Raw genomic sequence first — 24,820 nt, forward strand, 5'->3', positions numbered from 1 at the left:
ACAATTCTAAAACTGCTTTGAAGAATGGAAAATACGTTGGCATCGATATATTATTTCCCAATCAGCAATAAGATATGTAGCAATTGTAATTGATGAGTTTATGAATTTTATTGTTAGACTCAGTATATATGTTTAGAAATATTATTTGACATAATGGAGTTAACAATTAAATAAGAGGATGATATAAATAATGAGATAAGATAAGTGTTAATCGGAAATCGATTTTATTGGAATCTCCAGAGGAAGCTGTGTTAGAGGTGAAAAGAGCCGCGGTGGCGGAAGTGCAACGAGCTGTGGCAGTTGCGGTTGCGGAATCTAGGGCGAACGAACGTTTGAGGGTTCATCGGCTACTGGATCTCCCTCTGTCCCAAAGAAATCACGGCAGTCTTCGTCAGGGTCCCTTTCTGAGGGTTCACGGGAGCTCGAGCGCGGTGGAGACCAGCACTAGGAATGTAACAACACCGACGACAACGACAAATTCAGCACCGTCGACCACCGAAGACGAGAAGGACGTCCATCTGACCAGCATGATGGGATCCGTAAGTGTAATTAATTAAAAACAATTAGCTGTATTTATGTCTAGGTAGACATTTGTAATCTATCTAAATTAATTACTCAAACATTCGAAGTATATGTAGATCCATTTTTATAGATAATTTTATAGATCAACCCTGATCACAATTAATACAATGTAACTATTAGTTCGTTCAATTAATTTCTCTTAACTTATTAATTGATTGCTCTTTTTGTTCGAGATATATATGATGTAAGAAGTGTTCCAGTTCATATACAGTTGCTCAAGTCAAAAGGTCTGTTCTTTTTAGCTGAACTGGCTTCACTAGTTTATCTTTTTTACTCCATTTTGGAGGGAAAGAGATAAACTCTGAACTACTAATCCAGCTAGTTTAGCCAAAACCTTAACAGCATGCATATCCAGAAAACGTTCAGAGAACATCCTGAGGATGTTCGAATGTCCTTTGGATATCCTCTGAATGTCTTTCGGGTATAGTGTGCTATTAGGGAAGGAATAGACCTATAAACTCTGAACTGGTGCAGTTCAACTGAAAAGAACAGATTCAAATATTAAATGGAGTGTAGAGAAAATCCCATCAGTAGAGTTCCAAATTAGAAAATTTCCCATAATCTTTCCAGAGCTGTTGGAATTGTGGCAGGCCCGCCCTGGAGACCTGCGGCGGCTGCGGAATCGCCCGGTATTGCGGTTCGTTTTGTCAGCATCGCGATTGGGAGGCCGGTCATCATACGACCTGTAACAACCTGCCGCCGCGCGAGCCGCGAAGATCGGCCTCGCGCAGCCCGCCGAGGGTTGCCGCCGCGAATCTCTCCACGAGTGTCAACGAGGTCGACGCTACGTCAGTCGCGGCTGCCTCGAAGGGAAAGTGACGTCGCGGTATTAAGAACAACCGATCGATTAGATGGCTCGACTACGAGTCGCGTTGATCGCGCAAAACCTAGCAACTTAAGGAGTCTTCTCTGTAAAAAGGTGGACGAATTGAAATGAAGAGATAATCATTCCTCCCTGAATGTTTTCGGAAGCGATCTGTTGGATTTTTCTTTTCATTTCTTGATTCTTGAAGAATGATAATTAACTCTTTATTAATTGCGCAGAGTGTAAATGACACTTCTGGACAAGATCCGATAGCCTATTTGACTAATTGGCCAGTTAAATACTAGGACTTTTCGATTAGCTAATTGTACTGACAATCCTAAACGGATCAATATATGTGAATGTATGCTAACAATACCCTTCCAATGATCCCAGCCCATTATTTCGATCAAAAAATTAATTGTTCGGGTTTTTGAGTATCATATTCTATTCATCTTAAGCTATAGTTTTGAATTAAAACGTAAAAAAATTTGAAGAACATAAAAAAAAATTTAATGTGAACTTAACCATGCAACTTAATCTAAATACATAAAATGCACAGGAATCATCTGTATTCCAAGAATTGAAAAAAGAAAAATATAACAATCTTATTAAAGAACAATTTTTAATTCTTGAAAATTAGAAATTTTAACAAGAGATGAATTCCTTCCAATTCTTTTTAATTCGTCCATCTTCTGCAGATCCTTCATCGATCATACATCTTCTGCTACTCTCATCGTTATGTCCTGTTCTTTCTGCGAAACTGAGATTTCTTTTGTAATATTACTGAAAATGTGAGCGAGTCTACAACAAGAATTTACAATATCTAGTTCAACGTAACTGTGAATAAATTTAATTATTCGCTTGTGACAAGGAGACAGCATTAAAAATGCTGATACGATCAGTTATCTTCTGAATAGATAATCTCTAGTCCCGGCGTTTCAGTTAGGCGATAATGTGCGATATAGTAAGTGAAATACGATTATTTATAATCGATTAGAAAAATACGAATTTTCGTGTGATCGATCAGCTTTGGTATTCTATCGATCTTTAAATCGTAGCATAATAATTAATAACACAGTACGACGGTCCAAAAAAATATATCTGAAAAATATCGGGAGTCTATCTTCTGAAAATTTGTAAATTCCTCGGATAAAACACAATTTTTTGCGCACTTCGAATGGAAAAAAAAACATCGGGTGTGATAAAAATGTGTTTTTAGAATTTATTAAATATCTGAAAAATATCGGGAGCCTATTTTCTGAAAATTTGTAAATTCCACGGATAAAACACGATTTTTCGCACGCTTCGAATGGAAAAAAATATCGGGTGTGATAAAAATGTGTTTTTAGAATTTATTAATTAATCACGCAAAATGAGCGACTGATGATTTCACTTCAAGTAGCGTAACCGATCGTATAGATGTTTGCGTTTTTTTTTCTCGGATAGATAATGAAATATGCACAGCACTGTCGTAATAAATGTTTATCAGCATCATGTGCCAGCCGTTTTATCCGCTTTTTATCATCTACCGAATCGCAAATTTCCGCAATTCACTTATTATCTAGGATTAAAGCAAACAATAGAAATAATGCGTGTCTTAAACGTGTTTTTTGCAATTAAAAGAATAATAGATAACACACAGAGAGTGAATCTCTGAATAATCTTCGATCAATGAATCCTTGAATCGACATTAGCAGTAAATAAATATGTAGCATTACGAAAATAACTCTCCCGTAGACATTTTATTTGTTTCGCTATTTTAGCAATTTTTTCACATAATGAGCAAAAAGTTAAAGAACTCGTCCAATTGGTAAGCTTTGTTCGGATTTGCAATTTAAAAAATGCATCTCTTTTTCTTTTGTTATTCGTAATAATCTGGCAAAGCACGAAATTTATGATGCATAAAATTATGACGAGCTATAATTTTTATTCTTATATATATATATATACATATAAAAAAAAAACGATCGAGTACTATGTGTTTTCACATGTGAATGTAACTTTTTACCGTATCTCAATATTACACCGCAGAATATCATTATGAAAAAATAACATGTATCGTACAAGATAAAATCGATACGTACACAACACATAGATACACGAAAAGTCATTTGATTTTTATCGCGTATTTACCCCGATCTCGATGTTTCTCATACACGAAAAGAAAGAAAATAAATCGCATCGATTTTATCCTAGTCAATTGATAGATTTAATGATTGTAAAACGAGATTAATATGTAACTTAGAGAAATTCTCGAGAATCTTTTACTTTTAAGCGCGCACACCTCAGGATATAATTATCACGTATATTTATGTAAGTCTAGTCACACACACATGTACACACACGGGAAGATGGAGCGGATTTATCGATCATACGCATTAGGAAAACTTTGCTCAAATCTAGACTATGAATTATTGTAATTTTTCCTAGGCATATTGCGTTGCGGGGATGTATGATATGGATATTATATAAAATGTATTTGTAAACTAACGAAATATATAATATGATTATTCTATGTCAGAACATAAGAGAAATAGCATCATCAGATCTTTTTATTGCATCCTACAACGCGATTTAAATGTAAAAACGGGATAAATTAAATTAAAATTGTAAGTCTCATTTTTTCTATTAAATAAAAAAATTGAAGTAGAAATTTTTACATTATAAAAACTTTTCGCAAAAATAAGGAAATAGCTGATTTGATTTTATTTCTTCGTGGGGAATTAATTTGTATAATATTATTTAAATGTGAAAATTAAATTAAAATTGTATAAGTATTTCTTTCGATAAATTTTCTCTTTTCAATTAAATGAAAAAATTAACATTTCGAGCTCTTAATTTTTAGTAATCATAAATATACAAAGAGAAATTTTTGTGAAAAAGATGATAATATATGATTCGATTTTATTCCGCCATGAAGAACTAATCGATAAACGAGAACAATACATATATAAATTTTGTCATTTATTTAATAAATATATATATATATATATATATATATATATATATATATGTGTGTGACCTGTATTATTACATTTCCTAAAATTATTTTTTAGGATTTTTTCCGATAATATCCGCGAATAATGCTTTCGTTTTTTCTTCTTTACCTTGCGATTCCGACCAATCCTTCTTATTTCTCGCAAATAATGGAACATTTAGTTTCGCGGAGATAATCTTGCCTGATTTCGTGGATTCTAAAGCTTTTCCGGCCGCAGCCAATTCTTCCATAATGAGGACTTTTTGATTCATACGCGCCCATATCCACATTTTGTCCACACATCTAGATCCGTGCGTGCTTTTCGCTAATTCTGCCCAAATGCCATGCAGTTTTTTACATAATTTCTCCCTACTCTTTTCGCCGATGTATTTGCTGTCCATGAAAGCATCCAGAATTCGACTGCCCTTTGGATCATTAAATAATTGCAACAATTCTTCGTTGCTCATTTCCAATAAAGAATTTGCAATTTTTATGGGTTTGTTGAAATTCAATATGGCTTGTATTATTAAACTTCCATGTAAGTTGAGTGGTTGTGAATTATTTGGAATAGCCTTTAGTTGATCTGGATCCTTCAAAGTCACTATACATCTTACAAGCTGGGTCTGATCATCAGTAGATGTATCGCATTTCAATAGCTTGATCATTGAATTGATAAATGCACCTTGTTTTGTTTGCAATCTTAAGCATGCATTCCCAGCGCTGACAAATATCCCAGTGAAACCTTGTTGAAGAATTTCTGGAAAGTATTCCGATACTTTGTCAAATATTTCCTCGAAGAGTTCTTTTGTAACGCAATAATCTAATAATCTCTGCACACTAAAATTAGTATTTTGTGTCAAACATAAATGTTTCAAATTTTTAGCAAAATATGTTTTATATAGTTTTATGAAAGTTTTCGACTGTGCTACTGTCAAACAAGCTTCTAATATCCTGATAGAAGATTCTGCATTAAATATATTCGATAGCTTCTCTTCTTCATCTGTGTTAAAACATATTTTTCTAATTTTTTTAATAATGGCATTTGTTAAATCCGGATCAACATCTTTCAAAGAATGCAAGATACATTGTACAAAGCCAGAAGTAATTTCTTGTTGTCCAAATTGATAGAATTGTGGCCATTTCTGCAATCGATCGCAACTTTCTATCAACAGATCCTTATACTCTTGTATGACAGGACGTCTTTCCACAGAATACTGAACAAAAGATTTCTTATTACTCTCATTATCATCGATCAATCCTGCAAGACACTTGATGACTGTCCGCAACACATGATTAGCATAAGTGTCAAACACAAACTCCTCTAAATTGTTCAGAAAATATTTGCTCAGCCTTAGAACAATATCATTGTAAGTTTTAGCTTCAAGTGGCTTAATTTCAACGACAGCAGCCTTATTTGTGATCGATGTGGAAACTTGATTGCCTCTATCAGCGCAGACCAATATTATCTTCTGTAAAACGTGACTGGCACATTTGTCGCTGCTCAACAGTCTCAAGGAAGGTTCAAATGCCTCTATCAGTTTCTGAATTGCCTCCAGGCTGGCGTACTTTAGAAGAGAATCGATAACGTGAGATCCGATTTGATTACGCGCGCAGTCGACCTCGCGTCCTGCCGTCTCCTGAAAAACATTCTGCGCAAACATCAATCTTTCTTCAGACGAAGAGAAGTCTTTGCGTATCAACTCGACGATGCGAACCATGTACTGATAGGTGTCCTGATCCAGATCGTTGCCTGAATTTCTTCGACGAGCAAATTTTTTCGCCATCTGGGTCTGGGAACGTTTCTTTTTTCGCTTTTTCCCAGCCTCTTGTGATCCCATCATGATTTGATGATCGATGTACCTAAAGAAATAGCTATGTTTAGAGATCAGATTTGAATTTAATATTTAGAGATATTAAATCAATATACACTGCACGATTTCTCTTCTCTGAACTTTTTTTTGTAAACATTTAATGTGCCTTTAACCAATTTAGTCCAATTATGATTATTTAGACAATTTCTATGGATTCTTTATGTACCAGAATATTTAAGAAAGAATTGGGGAGAAAGTAGATGGAGGAGAGTAGCAAGATTTAGATTAGGAAGCGAGATATTAGAAAGCAGGTACTGGAAGGAGGTGGAGAAGAAGAAATGCAGGATATATGAAGAAGAGGAAGAGTCATGGGAGCATGTATGGGAGAGGTGTGGATTGAAGGGAGAGAGGAAAGACAGTTGGCAGGAAGCTGTGAGGGAGATATTAGAAGAAAAGGGAGAGGGAGATGGGTGGATGAAAGAGATAGAAAGGGAGAGGAGAGAGAAGCGTACGGGGAGATTAAGAGGGAAAGAAGGATGATTGGAGGAGTGAATGACACGAGGGGGACAAAAGGGGAGAAAGTTAAAAAGAAAAAAAATGAAGACAAGAGGAAACGGAAGTCCCAAAAGCATATGTGTGTGTGTATAGGGTTGGGCAGAAGCCAAAGGGAGATGGTCTGGTCAACGGGCGACCTAAAGCGGAAGCCCAACCCTAGAATAATTAGGCTACATTAGATTAAGTTAGAATTAAGTTAGATTAAGATTATATCAGTCTCCAATAACTCGTCTAAGAGTCTTGATGTGTTGTCAAACCGACACTATGTTCGTTCTTGACATCTTAAAATTATAATTTTATTTTTATTTTTACAAATCACTTAATATAAGGACTCAAAGAAGGGTCGAAACGTTGTGATTGAATAAATAATATTTGCCAGTACGGTCGAGAGAAGATTCTTACCTTTTTTAAATTCTGTCTGGCGATTCTCAAATATCTACGTTTTTATTTAAGATTATATTGTAAAGTTTTATATTGCGTATATGTTGTTTATGTAAATTTTTGGTTTTTGTTCATTATAAGTTGTATGTAATTTGTAACCCCAAGGGGAACAATAAATGAACTACTACTACTACTACTATATGGATTCTTTATAGTAGGTTATGTTGTGTGTTATTATTCACGTAAATTTTGGAAATAATCGAATATTAATAAAATATGAATATACAATAGATATATGTAAATATATATGGAATATATTATATATAGAAAAATATATTTTGAAATATATTTACCTATAAAGATGTATTTAAATATAATATTATATCTGTGCGAGACAACACGTGCACATGCAGTTTGCTGTTTAGCCTAACCTAACCTCGAATACACTGAGCGAATATATATAGATATATACATACGTGTATGTACAGGCAGAGAGAAACAAGAGAGCGGCCGCGTGTACTAGTACGCCCCCTGACAAAGTAAAGCAACCAGCAAACACAGTATATAAATGTTATATACTCAAGCATGTTACATGTAACGTATATGTTAGTTGTAATTTCCCACTCATAGATGTAACATTTTTAATATTACATATATTACATTGTAGTTATATTGTCATTATATCCCAAGATAGCACTGACTTATCAATACACCAATGTGCTATTTGGTATATAATTACAATATAACTATAATGTAATATATGTTAAATATTAAAATGTTACATCTATGAGTGGGAAATTACAACTAACATCCCAGCAAACACCGATATAATTGTTACATTGCTATAATAAAACGGAATATAACAGGTAATATAACGTGTACGTTACATGTAACATCCATGTTAGTTCCCATACAGCACCGATAGATTGCAAAAACATTACAACAATCTTTCACCGCAATATTGCAATATTGCAAATTCACTGCAAAATGTGGCTACATCATTGCTGTTGAATTGCAGCAATGTTAAAATGTCCGCTTTTTGGAAGATTTCAACAAAATATTACAACAATATTGCAATAAATTAATATTAATGTTATTAACAAAATTATTGATTATTGTTAACATTTTTTATTGTACAATATTGCAAAAAATTATTTAATTACAGTATTATACCCAGCAAATACCAAGTTACAGTTATATAATTGTTAGTTGTAATTTTCCACTCAACAATATAATTGTTATAATACACGTATTATATTTTGATTGGGAAATTACAACTAACAATTATATAGCTGTAACTTGGTGTTTGCTGGGTATATGTATATATATTACAATATATAAATTATAGAATTTGGATTACATGCAATATTTCCGAAATATTAATGTCATGTTGCTACAAGTGTGCTAGAATTTTGTGCACCTATATCTCTACAATGTCTTTATAATGTTGCATTGCAACTTGCAACATTGCAACGTTGCTGCAATATAATTGCAATAATCTGTGCTGTATGGGAATTGTTATAATATACATGTATTATATTTTTGAGTGGAAAATTACAACTAACAATTATATAGCTGTAACGTAGTGTTTGCTGGGTATATGTATATCCATAAAAAACTTACATTTTTTAAAAAAAGGTAAAAAAAGGCGACAAGTTTATAGTAAAGTGATAATAAATCAATTAGTAATTATACGCGATGATTGTAATATGCATATATAACATTTGTAATATGCATATATGTAACATTTTTTTTATAAAACCTTGACGCAAAGATTTTATATATTAATAATAAATCAATTAGTAATTACGCGATGATTGTAATATGCATATATAACATTTGTAATATGCATATATGTAACATTTTTTTTATAAAACTTTGACGCAAAAGATTTTATATATTCACAGAAAAAAAGTAATCCTTGATTCAAGTATATTTTTAAAAAGGTAAAAAAAGGCGACAAGTTTACGTACTCATGTGAAAAGTGTTATACAAAAAAACAGTGTTTTTAAATTACTATAAAAAACTACTCTAAAAAATAATGTCATTTTAATTTTATACAATATATTTTTATTGTACAAAATAATTAAATATTTCTAAAAAAAATAATGATATCAAAAATTGCGACAAATAAAAACATTTATACTATAAAATCTTTTATTATAATTATTTTATTAAACAATTTTTTTTATAGAAATATTTCACAAACAACAATTAATTAAATATATGACTCATATATTGTAACGCAGCAAATTATATAAAAAGATCAAATGGGACGAACGATTTATGATTGACAATAATATCTTATTTGGATTAAAGAGTATGATAGAAAATATATATCTCATTTGATATTATTGTCAACCATATAATCACTCGTCACATTTGGTCTTTAGAAATATTTTAACCAAAAAAAATAGAGAAATTTTTGTTAAAAATACTTGGCGCTGCTAAATTTTATTTCAAAATTACTGTAATGTATCTGTAAATCTTAAAATAAGAAATAATTAATTTACTATAATTATCTTAATGTAACAAATAATAAATTTATTGTAATGTATCTTAAAATATTCAATAATTAACTTAGAAAATAATTGCAATGTAAATGTACGAAGTACGTTTGTCATTTGCATAGTATTTAATTAATTTATTGCAATGTATCTTAAAGTAATAAAAAAATTACTTTTATAAACAATACATTATAATAATGATTAAAACATTACATTAATAATGTATGTTCTGTGAATATATAAAATCTTTTGCGTCAAAGTTTTATAAAAAAAATGTTACATATATGCATATTACAAATGTTATATATGCATATTACAATCATCGCGTAATTACTAATTGATTTATTATTAATATATAAAATCTTTGCGTCAAGGTTTTATAAAAAAAATGTTACATATATGCATATTACAAATGTTATATATGCATATTACAATCATCGCGTATAATTACTAATTGATTTATTATCACTTTACTATAAACTTGTCGCCTTTTTTTACCTTTTTTTAAAAAATGTAAGTTTTTTATGGATATCATTCTTTTTTGTAGTATATATTTATCTCTCCCCTCCCTCTCTATCATACATACATTTATTGTATATCCTGGAGTAACACAAGTTATAGATAGATAGATAGATAGATAAAGAGAGAGAGAGAGACAGAGAGAGAGAGGGGGGAGAGAAGGAGAGAGAGGGGGAGAAAAGGGGGAGAGAGAGAGAGGGAGGGGGAGAAGGGAGTGAGAAGAGAGAGAGATAGAGAGAGAGAGAGAGAGATCTATAGAGAGAGAGAGAGAGAGAGAGAGAGAGAGAGAGAGAGAGAGAGAGAGAGAGAGAGAGAGACATAGCAGTTAGGTTAGCAGCTATATAAATAAATGTAATTATATTATAATAAATAAATAATTATATTATAAAAGCAATTATATTATAATAAATGTAATTATATATCAATATACACATTAGTATATATCAATAATATACACATTAGACCTTTTTCTCTCTTTCTCTCTCTCTCTCTCTCTCCCTCTCTCTCCCCTCCCTCTATAAAAGTATTCTTTTCTGAATTTATCAGCCAAATTTATTTTTTCTCTTGGTCGTTTAATTACAACTAATATGTAACATGACATTGTAGGGAATAATGTAACCTACATACATGTTACATGTCACTAAATCTGACACACAACCTAACATCATGGATCATGGAGCGACATTAATACAATCTAGCGTTGACTGCTCGAATAGTACATTTTCACACACATGCGCATTGAGAAGGTCGACGACGAATACCAAAATTTTCAATTTTATTATAAAGTCAAACTTTACTTCGTAATATCTCTGTATATATAATACGTAAAACAAAAGTAAAGACAGTTTTCTAATACAATTTAAACCCAAGCTATCGATTAAGTCTATCGAGAATACGATCAGTTCAATCCTTCTATGAGATCTGATAATATAAGATGCTGTCAAAAGTCCGACTCGCGTAAAGATACACGGAAGTACCTCGCTACGATTTGGTGACTTGTCGCGAGACACTACCGTGTCTCTTGATATATTACAATATATAAATTATAGAATTTGGATTACATGCAATATTTCCGAAATATTATTGTCATGTTGCTACAAGTGTGCTGGAATTTTGTGCACCTATATCTCTGCAATGTCTTTATAATGTTGCATTGCAACTTGCAACATTGCAACGTTGCTGCAATATAATTGCAATAATCTGTGCTGTATGGGTTGTAATTTCCCACTCATAGATGTAACATTTTAATATAACATATATTACATTGTAGTTATATTGTAATTATATATCAAATAGCACATTGATGTATTGATAAGTCAGTGCTATCTTGGGATATAATGACAATATAACTATATATATAAATGTAATATATGTAATATTAAAAATGTTACATCTATGAGTGGGAAATTACAACTAACATATACGTTACATGTAACATGCTTAAGTATATAACATTTATATATTGTGTTTGCTAGGATGGATGTTACATCCCATACAGCACCGTTAGATTGCAAAAACATTACAACAATCTTTCACCGCAATATTGCAATATTGCAAATTCACTGCAAAATGTTGCTACATATCATTGCTGTTGAATTGCAGCAATGTTAAAATGTCCGCTTTTTGGAAGATAATAAAATTATTGATTATTGTTAACATCTTTTATTGTATAATATTGCAAAAAATTATTACAGTATTATATCCAGCAAATATCAAGTTACAGTTATATAATTGTTAGTTGTAATTTTCCACTCAACAATATAATTGTTATAATGCATTTTATTATATTTTTGAGTGGGAAATTACAACTAACAATTATATAGCTGTAACTTGGTGTTTGCTGGGTATATATATATATAATATATATGTATATATATTACAATATATAAATTATAGAATTTGGATTACATGCAATATTTCCGAATATTAATGTCATGTTGCTACAAGTGTGCTGGAATTTTGTGCACCTATATCTCTGCAATGCCTTTATAATGTTGCATTGCAACTTGCAACATTGCAACGTTGCTGCAATATAATTGCAATAATCTGTGCTGTATGGGATGTAACATACACGTTATATTATCTGTTATATTCCGTTTTATTATAGCAATGTAACAATTATATATCAGTGTTTGCTGGGAATGTATTTAATGTATATAAATAAAATGTTTGTATACCAGTTTATTTTATTGATATAAAACTTAAATAATGAAAAAGTGCTAATATGTATATAATTACATAAAATCTCAGATAGAAATGCCTGATGATCAGATTTTATCATCATGATCTTCTGATATGATTGAAATGTGTTAGTATGTCTTGTAATGTAATCATATTATGATGATAGGTATATATCATATATTACATTGTCATATATTATATTGTCATTATATCCCAAGATAGCACAAGTTACATAGGGTGCTTTCCAGCAATGACACAATACGACACAGTGTATCATTCTATCTTTGTCATTCACTGGTATTGAAAGAATGTCGTTGTTGGAAAGACATATGATGAAAAATGTGAGCTCAGATATTAATTTAAGCATATTTATGTATTCATAATGACATTTTTTGCAAACATTTTAAAGATATCATAAATATGTCCATGTTTTGAATAGTATATATGAGCCTGCATCTGTGTCTATTTTTTTGTCATCACGTTTTAAGAAATATGAGTACAATATAAATACAGAATGCATATATTTTGTGCTATCTGAGATCACATAAATTATATAAATAATGTATACAAAAATACAAAATGTCCTATAAATTTCCTAGGATATCCTGGATATATTCAGGATGATCCTGATGAGGACGTTTTGTGCTGTCTGGGTATATTGATCGATATAAATATTTTCAACACTGCCACATTTAATAGCAGCTATTAAAATAAGGATCGTCAATATAACATTAAATATATGACATGTTAGAAAAAGTTTTTTACGAGTTTTCGTAAAAGAACAGAATTTTGTGCAATAAATTCAAATTGTGCACACTTCGAAAATATTTATCGCATTATAATTTACATATGTAAATATATTTTTGAAGTGCGCACATACCATTTGAATTTTATATATGTAAATAATTATAATATGATAATATATATTTTCAAAGTGCGCATCATTTGAATTTGTACAAAATTATGTTCTTTTAGGAAAACTGGTAAAAACTTTTTCTAACATATGTCATTTTTAATGTTATTGACGATCCTTTTATAATAGCTGTTATTAAATCTGGTAATGTTTATTATTATAGTTTATGTGATTTTATGTAATTATTAGCCTTATGCACTTTACTTCCTTGAAAACAACAAGGAACAAAAGACCATTTTCCGGAAAATAATCTCGTCCAATATGTAAACAGTCCCAGTAAGAAATCACTAGTTAAAAAGATGTCCAAATTTGGTGTAAAAGACGTTGATTCGATGTCTTTTTAACTAGTGATTTCTCACTAAAATGTTCCAATTTTAGACCTTCCATTCCCCGAAAATATTCAGTGTTTTACATTTGATGGACTCTATAATGAGAAATATCTTACAAGGAAAGAGTCGGAAGTATCCCCCTCCGATTTTAATGAGCTTTGAATATGTTGTAGTCTAGATCAAAATAGAAGACACGTATTTTTTTATAAGTGCTAATTTGGCCGTTAAGGGGGTGAAACACCTTCTTGAAAAAAATCGATTTTTTCATTTCTCAGCAAATACCGTCGAAGCGATAAGAGATATAAAGAAAAGTTTCAAATAAAAGTTTTATGGTTTTTAATGTACTTCAAAATCATGTAATCAGATTTGTCGAAAATGTCATATTTTTCGAAATCCTCTCCCTCTCTTTCAATGTTTGAAAATTTTTAAATTTGTCTCATAACAAAACTTATAGCTCATTTAACGACAAATTCAATCATATATAATAAAGTTGTATTCCGAAGTCGCATTTTTCAGAAATAAATTAAAAATATCCCTATACACTACTATACGCTCGCTTTATCCGCCTCATGACGCTCGTTATTCACAGCGACAGTTATTTTTCTTCGCAAACTCACAGAGGCAACCATAAATTAGCAATAAATAATTTATGAGAATATATTTTTATAAATTATAGAAATTATATTTATAAATATAATTTATAATTATATAATATATATAATTATAATATATATATTATATGACAATAAATATACATATAATTTATATGGAAAAGAAATGTTTTTAATGCACTTATAAATTTATAAGTTATAATCCTTTTAATTATTTTATTATATATATAAATATATTTACTATCGCGCTCGCGTATATTCGATAGACGCTTTAATAGTATTATAATATGTGTTCCACTGCACGCAGTTGTTAATAAAATAATATATTGCACCAACTCATTTCGCGAATGCGACATCTGTTTATTCATAGAATTGAATCTATTAACCTCGGCATCTGATCAATAATTTTTCTTGTCCGACTAGTTTTATTTTTAATGCATAAAAATAAACTAGTCGGACAAGAAAAATTATTGATCAGATGCGAAGGTTAATAGATTCAATTCTATGAATAAACAGATGTTGCATTCGCGAAATGAGTTGGTGCAATATATTATTTTATTAACAACTGCGTGCAGTGGAACACATATTACTATTAAAGCGTCTATCGAATATACGCGAGCGCGATAGTAAATATATTTATATATATAATAAAATAATTAAAAGGATTATAACTTATAAATTTATAAGTGCATTAAAAACATTTCTTTTCCATATAAATTATATGTATATTTATTGTCACATAATATATATATTATAATTATATATATTATATAATTATAAATTATATTTATAAATATAATTTCTATAATTTATAAAAATATATTCTCATAAATTATTTATTGCTAATTTATGGTTGCCTCTGTGAGTTTGCGAAGAAAAATAACTGTCGCTGTGAATAACGAGCGTCATGAGGCGGATAAAGCGAGCGTATAGTAGTGTATAGGGATATTTTTAATTTATTTCTGAAAAATGCGACTTTGGAATACAACTTTATTATATATGATTGAATTTGTCGTTAAATGAGCTATAAGTTTTGTTATGAGACAAATTTAAAAATTTTCAAACATTGAAAGAGAGGGAGAGGATTTCGAAAAATATGACATTTTCGACAAATCTGATTACATGATTTTGAAGTACATTAAAAACCATAAAACTTTTATTTGAAACTTTTCTTTATATCTCTTATCGCTTCGACGGTATTTGCTGAGAAATGAAAAAATCGATTTTTTTCAAGAAGGTGTTTCACCCCCTTAACGGCCAAATTAGCACTTATAAAAAAATACGTGTCTTCTATTTTGATCTAGACTACAACATATTCAAAGCTCATTAAAATCGGAGGGGGACACTTCCGACCCTTTCCTTGTTAGACAAATATAGTAGAACAGGCTTCTCATTCCAGTGGTTTCATTCCTTTTACCATCCTGAATTTCCCAAACCCTTTGGGATGTCCCATAGAAATTCTTATCATATCACATTTTATATCTCTCTTCTCTCCTCTGAAACTTCCGATGTCCCATGATCTAACGAATTCATTTACTCATATATAATATATAAATACTAATGTATATATATCGGTATTGTATTAATCAATCGGGATATTTAACTATCTTTAAACCATAACTCTTTCCCCCACCATTCCCAATTGATAATCTCCGTATACTAATATGTATTACCCGCGGATCTCGATATTCACACATATACACTTCTCTTCATTAGACAGACACATCTATGATTAGTCACGCGAACCGAGCGCTAAATGTATTTTATTAATCGTATTCTATTCAAAAAAGAAAAATTTCACGAATAAATTAATTATTATATTATTATAAATAAATCTTCTTTAATTCTTTAAGAACCCTCTTTCATTCCCATTAACCAGAATCGCACAGAGTCCCATCCCGAGCAAAAAAGATTAAATTGCCGAAAAGGGACCACCGAACGCGAACAGCTCTTTAAATATGGAATAAAAACAGCCTCCACGGTCGTGGACCTATTTATTGGGCCTAGACAGGTTCGTTAAGCTCGAACAGACGCAAAGTTCGGCGTCGTTTAAGAAAACAGTAGTTATACGTTCTTCCACTGACTCTCCCTTACTTGAGGGACGTAACAATAATATACGTGTCTCTCTTTAATATTTATATTTTAATACACATTCAAATTTATTAGAATGTTTAATTAATTTATTCTGTATATTTATTCTTTTCTTATCAACTTGATAATTTAAACTAATTATAGTTTAACAGAAACTTATTTTTGTTAATTCAAAGATGCTCTATAAAGATTATTAATATTCACGCTTATTGTAATTATTGTGATTGTGTAACTCTTTCTGTAATATATTTCTCTAATTGATAATATCGATAAGTTATGACGATTTTATATCAATATATTTAATCAAAATAGACGAAATAAATATAGACACACAAACTTTATATATACTATTTTTAAAAAATTACTATATTATTTTCAACATAAAATTGGACAATGTTCTCGTTTAATTAGAAAAAATCTAGTTTAATTAGAAAAAATGCATATACACAATAACGCACCTGCATAAAGTAGTATTTCGTTTAAACAAAAGCAAATTTTGTATAAGCTTACACATTTTTTTATTGAACGTTAGCAGAATGATACAATTATATCGTCTGTGTGTGAATATTTAGATATTTGCGTGTAATAAAATTCAAAAGTTACTCAAATAAAAATTAAGAATTATCAGATTTATCAAATAAAATTAAAAGAAAAACTAACAAAGTTCGAGAAAGAATTGCTTCATCATACAAGTTATGAAATTGTGTTTACGAGATTATAATTTATTAGATTAAATTTACTTTTAGCTATATAGATAAAAAAATTCAGTCACAGTAATAAGTTAATTAAATAATAATAATAATAGTAAACATTATTGAAAAATATTTATATTTTTATCGTATTGCAAATAGATTTTGCAAAAAATCTGTGTATTCACGACATTTAAAATTTGCAAATCATTATTTGATATCGTATTAATCTCGTTAAAAACTCGTAATTTTTCACAACTAATATCTAACAAAAAAAAATAGAGGAAGAAAAGATGATATAGATAACAAAATGTTAAAATATGTATTATTATAAATTTCAAGAAGGCCTAAATTTCAAAACTAAATTATGAATAAGTTTTCTACAATTTTTTTCGCAAATCTGACAGTTTATCGTAATTAAAGAACTTACATTATTTTTAAACACTACATGCTACTAAAATTACTAACTTGAAATTTATTAAAATATTTTTATGTATAAATTATTTACCAGCTCATCATCGATCAAGCCAGCCCAAACATTGACTTTAAATCGATATTGAGATTTATTATCCTACGTCAAAAAAGGATTTTCAACGTCATAATAATGATAATTATGAGAGTTGAATGTTCCATCTTGCGTAAAAGTGCATTCGTCAGTCCATAGTACACAACGAGGAAATAATGGATTCTCTCTTACTGCCTCTAAATAATTTTTGTTGCCAAGCCAATACTGATACGTTACCAGGGAAATAAATGACTAAAAAATTGTTTATAAAACAAAAGAAAAAACTTTATTTGTCATATTGTGCAAGAAACATCGTGAATCATGGCATATTTTATGGAAAATTATTTTAATATGATTTGTTTGTATTTTGCGAACGAAGAAAATGCAGCTCTCGCAGCTAGGGAATATCAGCGGATATATCCAAATGTGCGACATCCAGACGCGAATGTTATCCCTTGTCAAAAAATGATTTTCAACGCCATAATAATGATAATTATGAGAGTTGAATGTTCCATCTTGCGTAAAAGTGCATTCGTCAGCCTATAGTACACGACGAGGAAATAATGGATTCTCTCTTACTGCCTCTAAATAATTTTTGTTGCCAAGCCAATACTGATACATTACCAGGAAAATAAACGACTAAAAAATTGTTTATAAAACAAAAGAAAAAACTTTATTTGTCATATTGTGCAAGAAACATCGTGAATCATGGCATATTTTATGGAAAATTATTTTAATATGATCCGTTTGTATTTTGCAAACGAAGAAAATGCAGATCTCGCAGCTAGGGAATATCAGCGGATATATCCAAATGTGCGACATCCAGACGCGAATGTTATCCCACGTCAAAAAAGGATTTTCAACGCCATAATAATGATAATTATGAGAGTTGAATGTTCCATCTTGCATAAAAGTGCATTCGTCAGTTCATAGTACACGACGAGGAAATAATGGATTCTCTCTTACTGCCTCCAAATAATTTTTGTTGCCAAGCCAATACTGATACATTACCAGGGAAATAAACGACTAAAAAATTGTTTATAAAATAAAAGAAAAAACTTTATTTGTCATATTGTGCAAGAAACATCGTACATCATGGCATATTTTATGGAAAATTATTTTAATATTATCCGTTTGTATTTTGCGAACGAAGAAAATGCAGCTCTCGCAGCTAGGGAATATCAGCGGATATATCCAAATGTGCGACATCCAGACGCGAATGTTATCCCACGTCAAAAAAGGATTTTCAACGCCATAATAATGATAATTATGAGAGTTGAATGTTCCATCTTGCGTAAAAGTGCATTCATCAGTCCATAGTACACGACGAGAAAATAATGGATTCTCGGATGATGAATACAAACGGATCATATTAAAATAATTTTCCATAAAATATGCCATGATTCACGATGTTTCTTGCACAATATGACAAATAAAGTTTTTTCTTTTGTTTTATAAACAATTTTTTAGTCGTTTATTTCCCTGGTAATGTATCAGTATTGGCTTGGCAACAAAAATTATTTAGAGGCAGTAAAAGAGAATCCATTATTTCCTCGTCGTGTACTATGGACTGACGAATGCACTTTTACGCAAGATGGAACATTCAACTCTCATAATTATCATTATTATGGCGTTGAAAATCCTTTTTTGACGTGGGATAATAAATCTCAATATCGATTTAAAGTCAATGTTTGGGCTGGCTTGATCGATGATGAGCTGGTAAATAACTTTTACATAAAAATATTTTAATAAATTTCAAGTTAGTAATTTCAGTAGCATGTAGTGTTTAAAAATAATGTAAGTTCTTTAATTACGATAAACTGTCAGATTTGCGAAAAAAATTGTAGAAAACTTATTCATGATTTAGTTTCGAAATTTAGGCCTTCTTGAAATTTATAATAATACATATTTTAACATTTTGCCATTTTGTAGTCTTTCTCTTGTGACTGGAGATTTACGTATTTATTTTTGGTTTAAATTTTAGCTTTTCATTTAGATAACTATTTTAGCATTTGTAAACATTCCGTTTTTTTTACTTCTGCTTTTGTCAATATAAAAAATTTCTATAAAGCCATAATGTGTATTTATTTATGATGAGTTTCACATAATTATCTATAGATTGGAGTATTCTTGCCGGAAAGATTAAATGGTTTAAATTATCTGGACTTTTTGCGTGATGAGTTGCCAAATTTACTTTTTCCTCCCGCTGCTATCGACGATATGCCGCTATTTCGACGTAACATCAATTTTATGCATGATGGATGTCCAGCGCACAATGCAGGTTACAATTATTATAAATTATTAAACATATTTGAAAACATAATTTGTTTTAATAAAAATTTTCAGGTCTCAATTAAATAACAAATTAATGCAAAGTTTAAATTTTTTTAGTACAACTTATAAAGAATTTACAGCTATTAGTATTAGTTTGCAATATGTTTTTTATATCATAAAATACTAGCTTCTGAGAGTTTCTAAACTTCTGATTTATAATAAACACATGACGCTTTGCTATTATTTCAATGTTTGTATTTTCGCAATTTTTAGTTTTAAAGAAGTTTTATTTTATACGGATAAATATTGTTTTTCGTAGATTAAAATTATGTTTGAATAAAAATTGCATGCAAAAAGTGCATAAAATATCGTACATCAATGCAAAACAACAATTTTTTATTTATTCAAATATACTTTTCAATCGATTTTTATTTCGCATAAATGATTTTTGTATTAATTCAATTTTCTAATTGAAACTTTTTATAAATATCATTAATTACTGGTTCTAAAATTGTTTTAATTAATTATTTAATTTTAATTAATTATTAATTTTATTGTTTTAACTATAACAACACCTGTTCGAGAATACTTAAATAATACGTATGGAAATAATTAGATGGTTCGTGGAGCACCTTTCTGGCAATGGCCACCAAGATCACCAGATTTGAATCCTTGTGATTTTTTCTTGTGAGGTGCGCAGAAAGAGAAAATTTATTTTAACCGCATAGAAACGCAGGACGAATTAGAAGAACGAATACAAAGAGCGTTTGCTATCGTACAGCGGCGGCATATAAAGAATGCCACAGAAAGCGTTGCGTACAGGGCAATCAAATGTTTGGAAGCGAATGGTGGCCAATACCAACATTTAATGTAAAAAAATTCTCCATTGAATAAATATATTTATTCCTTTTACTTTGTCAAACCTTCATTACATCGCATACTACCTTTTATTAAATAAGAAAAATAATTGCAGCATAATTTTAATTCACCGAAATATCTGTATATCGCGATATAATTATAATTAATCGAATTATTATTATGTCTCCACAAAATAAAATTTTGATAAGTAAAAATTATATTGCGACATAATAATAATTCCAAATTCTTATTATGCCTCGACATAATTTTCATTCACCGAATTATTTTTATGTTGTGATATTATTTTAATTCATCGAATTATTATTGTGTCGCCACATAATAAAATTTTGATGAATTAAAATTATGTCGATACATAATAAGAATAGAGAGTTACTTTTATACCCAAACATAATTTTAGTTTATCGAACTTTTATTATGTTTAGATGTAATTTCATTTTACCGAAATATCTTTATGTCGCGATATAACTTTAATTCATCGAATTATTATTATGTCGCCGCATAATGAAAATTCTTTAAGTTAGAATTATATCGCCACATAATAATAATCCAAAATTTTTATTATGTTTCGAAATAATTTTAATTCATCGAATTATTTTTATGTCTCGACATAATTTTAATTCACCGAAATATCTGTATATCACAATATAATTTTATTTCGTGGAATTATTATTATATCGCCACATAATAAAAATTCGATAAGTTGAAATTATATCGCCACATAATAATAATTTCGAATTATTATTTTGTCTCGACATAATTTTAATTCACCGAATTATTTTTATGTATTAACATAAATTTATTTCATTTATATTTTATAAGGCAATTAATTATTTAATTTTTTTATATTAAATGGAATATTGTTTATGCTATGAAAAAGTAAAACTGTGTACCATACGTGAGCGCGGTTGCCGCCGCGCCGCAGCTAACTTCGCGCGCCCGCCTTTGACTTACTCTTGTAATTTCGCGCTGATTGACTGATTACAATAATTAATTGCGGTGAAATTATTTATCAGATCGAAAAATAGTATTAGACATTTATTTTTAGATTTTCATTCTCTATCGAATGGTACTGAGCGTATGCGACACTTTTTTAACATCCTGTATATCGGTGTTTGCTGGGTATAAATTATAAGGGTTTATATAACCATGTCAAATTATATATAAAACATATATATTTATATTATATGGAGAAATACTTATTATATATATGCATATATATAAATTTATATAATTTATATAAAAAGTACTTTTATCTAATTATGTATGGACATATTTATTCATATATAATTTTGCGATTATATATATGTATAATTTTATATATTAATTTCTATATAATTTTATATTATTATATATAAAAAATTTTTTCCCGGGTTTTATTAAAATGTTATAATATGTTATAATACCTTATACATACATCTACTAGATATAATATTTATATGATATATAGAGTATTTTTAAATAAGTTTCTAAAACGAAAAATTTTTTAGGAAATGATTCTTTGTCGAAAATTAAAAGGGGTTTTTTCATATAAATATATATTTCTCTTTACATTTCTTTTTAAAGAGTACACTTTTTCAAAGGGGTAGGTAAAAATTAAGTTTTTATTTTTTTTTTTAATTTTGGAGAACTTAAAAAAATGAAATTTCGTGGGATTTATTTTTTACTAGTAAAAAAGATATTTATTAATATTTTTTTGAATCTCCCCGTATCGTTATAAGGGGATGCATCTATAACCCCTACAATTTTTTATTAGAACTTTTTAATAGATTGGAATGTGTTTATCTAAAAATATGCATTAAAAAGCTTGATTTTTTTGGAAATTTTATTCCTTTTATTTTTTTCGTAAAATCCATAGTTTTTATAAGAAAAAAATAAAAATCTAATTTTCATCTTCTCCTTTAAAGAAGTGTAACTTCTCGGGAAAGAATTATTGGAGTATATGTTTATATGAAAAACTCGCCCCTTAATTTTTGACAAAGAATCATTTCTTAAAATTTTTTGCACTTATTTAGAAACGCTGTATATATATATATATATATATATATATAAATTTTAATATTCTTAATGTCACCTTAAGTATTATTATAAGAAACATTTAAAAATATTTTGTATCTCTGATGTAAAAAAAAATATATTTTTTAAATGTAATATTGAAATAATATTATTAACTCATTTAAAGAAAAAAAATTAAAACATATATTTAAAAAAAACGCATATTATTATATATAATTTTTAGTTACATATTTCTCTAAGATTTCCATCTTTGAAAGACTATATTCCGCAATACAAATTCCTCACAATTTTTCTAAATATGTTTCAAAATGTGTTGTAATATATCTATTATACCGTCGTTATTTATAAATTAATTTTTTCGAAATTTTACAATGTAATGTAATAAATAACGCGAAGCGCAATTATATATTGATAACCTTCTCTTCAAGGTGAGAAACAAGTATTGGCTTTATCGCCGTACCGCTTTATCGGCGTTCAACAAATAGTCGACCAGTCAACACGATCGTATCCGTGACTTCTCGCGATATCTGCTGCTACTCATAATCGTGCAAATTGAGCAATTATTAGTTTACGAGCGATTATCCCTTCTCGCACCGCGCGCGAGTTAAAATAATACATCAACACTTCACTCTGAACAGTCGTTCGTTCTCTTCGAAACGCGTTGCTTCGTTGCCGACAGATTAATTTTTCGATTTTTCTCGCAATCGCAACTGACACAATGACAAGGTAAATATAACTTTATTTCCAATTCGTTTTAACAGATCTGCGCGGGCTTTCGACATCTTACTTTTTTCGCGATAAAAATTAATGAAGCGAAGAAAGGATAAAAGTGAGAGAGAAAAGTTCGCCGCAAAATAGACTTATTCTCATTTCTGCAATTTTTTTGCAATTCTTTCTTTCTTTTTTTTTAATATATATATTGCTTTTAAATGCGAAGAATATAAATATAGTTAGAAAGTAACGAACCTTGCTGTTATTTTATTTGCTGACATATTTATGTTTGTGTTTTTATAATCTTTTGTATTTGGATTAATATCATGTTCTGTTATTTATTGTGTTTAAATAATGCTAATTGTAAGGATACTTCCCAGCAAAGACCGATATATAATTGTTACATTGCTATAATAAAACGGAATATAACAGTTAATATAACGTGTACGTTACATGTAACATCCATGTTAGTTGTAATTTCCCACTCATAGATGTAACATTTTTAATATTACATATATTACATTGTAGTTATATTGTCATTATATACCAAATAGCACATTGATGTATTGATAAGTCAGTGCTATCTTGGGATATAATGACAATATAACTATAATGTAATATATGTAATATTAAAAATGTTACATCTATGAGTGGGAAATCACACCTAACATATACGTTACATGTAACATGCTTAAGTATATAACATTTATATACTGTGTTTGCTGGGTTTTATTGATTACATTATATATATTATCCCAGCAAACACAGTATATAAATGTTATATACTTAAGCATGTTACATGTAACGTATATGTTAGTTGTGATTTCCCACTCATAGATGTAACATTTTTAATATTACATATATTACATTGTAGTTATATTGTCATTATATCCCAAGATAGCACTGACTTATCAATACATCAATGTGCTATTTGGTATATAATTACAATATAACTACAATGTAATATATGTTCTATTAAAATGTTACATCTATGAGTGGGAAATTACAATTAACATGGATGTTACATGTAACGTACACGTTATATTAACTGTTATATTCCGTTTTATTATAGCAATGTAACAATTATATATCGGTGTTTGCTGGAATGGGGATACAATATTAAATTATTAATTAAAGTTACGAGAAAAATATATAAAATAATAAAGAAAGAGAGTGTGAAGGATATTATGTTATTTAAACAATGTCAAATGCATCTATTTACAAGCTGCGCAAATATGTTTTATCCGCTTTGTAATGTAACGTGCAATAATTAGATGTATCATTATACCCAGCAAACACCAAGTAACAATTATATAACTGTTAGTTATAATTTCCCACTGTAACAATATAAATGCAATATAACACACGTGTTACATTGCATTTATATTGTTGAGGAATTATTTTTTTTCATTGTTTCTCGATCCAACTGACAAAATGCACAGGAAAAAACATTATTTAAAGAAGATGCCCTTTGATCTACTTTTTTA

The 24,820-nt window shown here is 29.3% G+C and overlaps 2 protein-coding genes across 4 annotated transcripts in view; one reads left to right on the plus strand and one right to left on the minus strand.

Moving 5' to 3' along the window:
• Positions 1-3,995, plus strand: part of nvy (CBFA2/RUNX1 partner transcriptional co-repressor nervy) — a 64,557-nt gene extending 60,562 nt beyond the window's left edge. Inside the window, exons 7-8 of the mRNA XM_085486082.1 lie at positions 241-539; positions 1,153-3,995. Of these exons, the coding sequence (XP_085342208.1) occupies positions 241-539; positions 1,153-1,401 (548 nt within the window). The 3' untranslated portion in view covers positions 1,402-3,995. The remainder of the gene's footprint in view (positions 1-240; positions 540-1,152) is intronic.
• The window catches only part of LOC114937905 (nucleolar protein 9), a 60,323-nt gene continuing 38,613 nt past the window's right edge, over positions 3,111-24,820 (minus strand). Inside the window, exons 2-3 of one of the 3 annotated variants that reach the window (XM_085486084.1) lie at positions 6,080-6,224; positions 3,111-6,013 (exon numbers count right to left, since the gene is read on the minus strand). In XM_085486084.1, coding sequence (XP_085342210.1) covers positions 4,433-6,013; positions 6,080-6,224 — 1,726 coding nt within the window. In that variant the 3' untranslated portion in view covers positions 3,111-4,432. Of the gene's footprint in view, positions 6,225-7,464; positions 7,571-24,820 lie in introns of those variants that run through there. The other 2 variants (XM_029311577.2, XM_085486083.1) reach the window with 2 other exon arrangements.

Source organism: Nylanderia fulva, unplaced genomic scaffold (genome assembly GCF_048542155.1).
Source record: "Nylanderia fulva isolate GAGA-0341 unplaced genomic scaffold, ASM4854215v1 Scaffold4, whole genome shotgun sequence".
In the NCBI taxonomy this organism is placed as follows: Eukaryota; Metazoa; Arthropoda; class Insecta; order Hymenoptera; family Formicidae; genus Nylanderia; species Nylanderia fulva.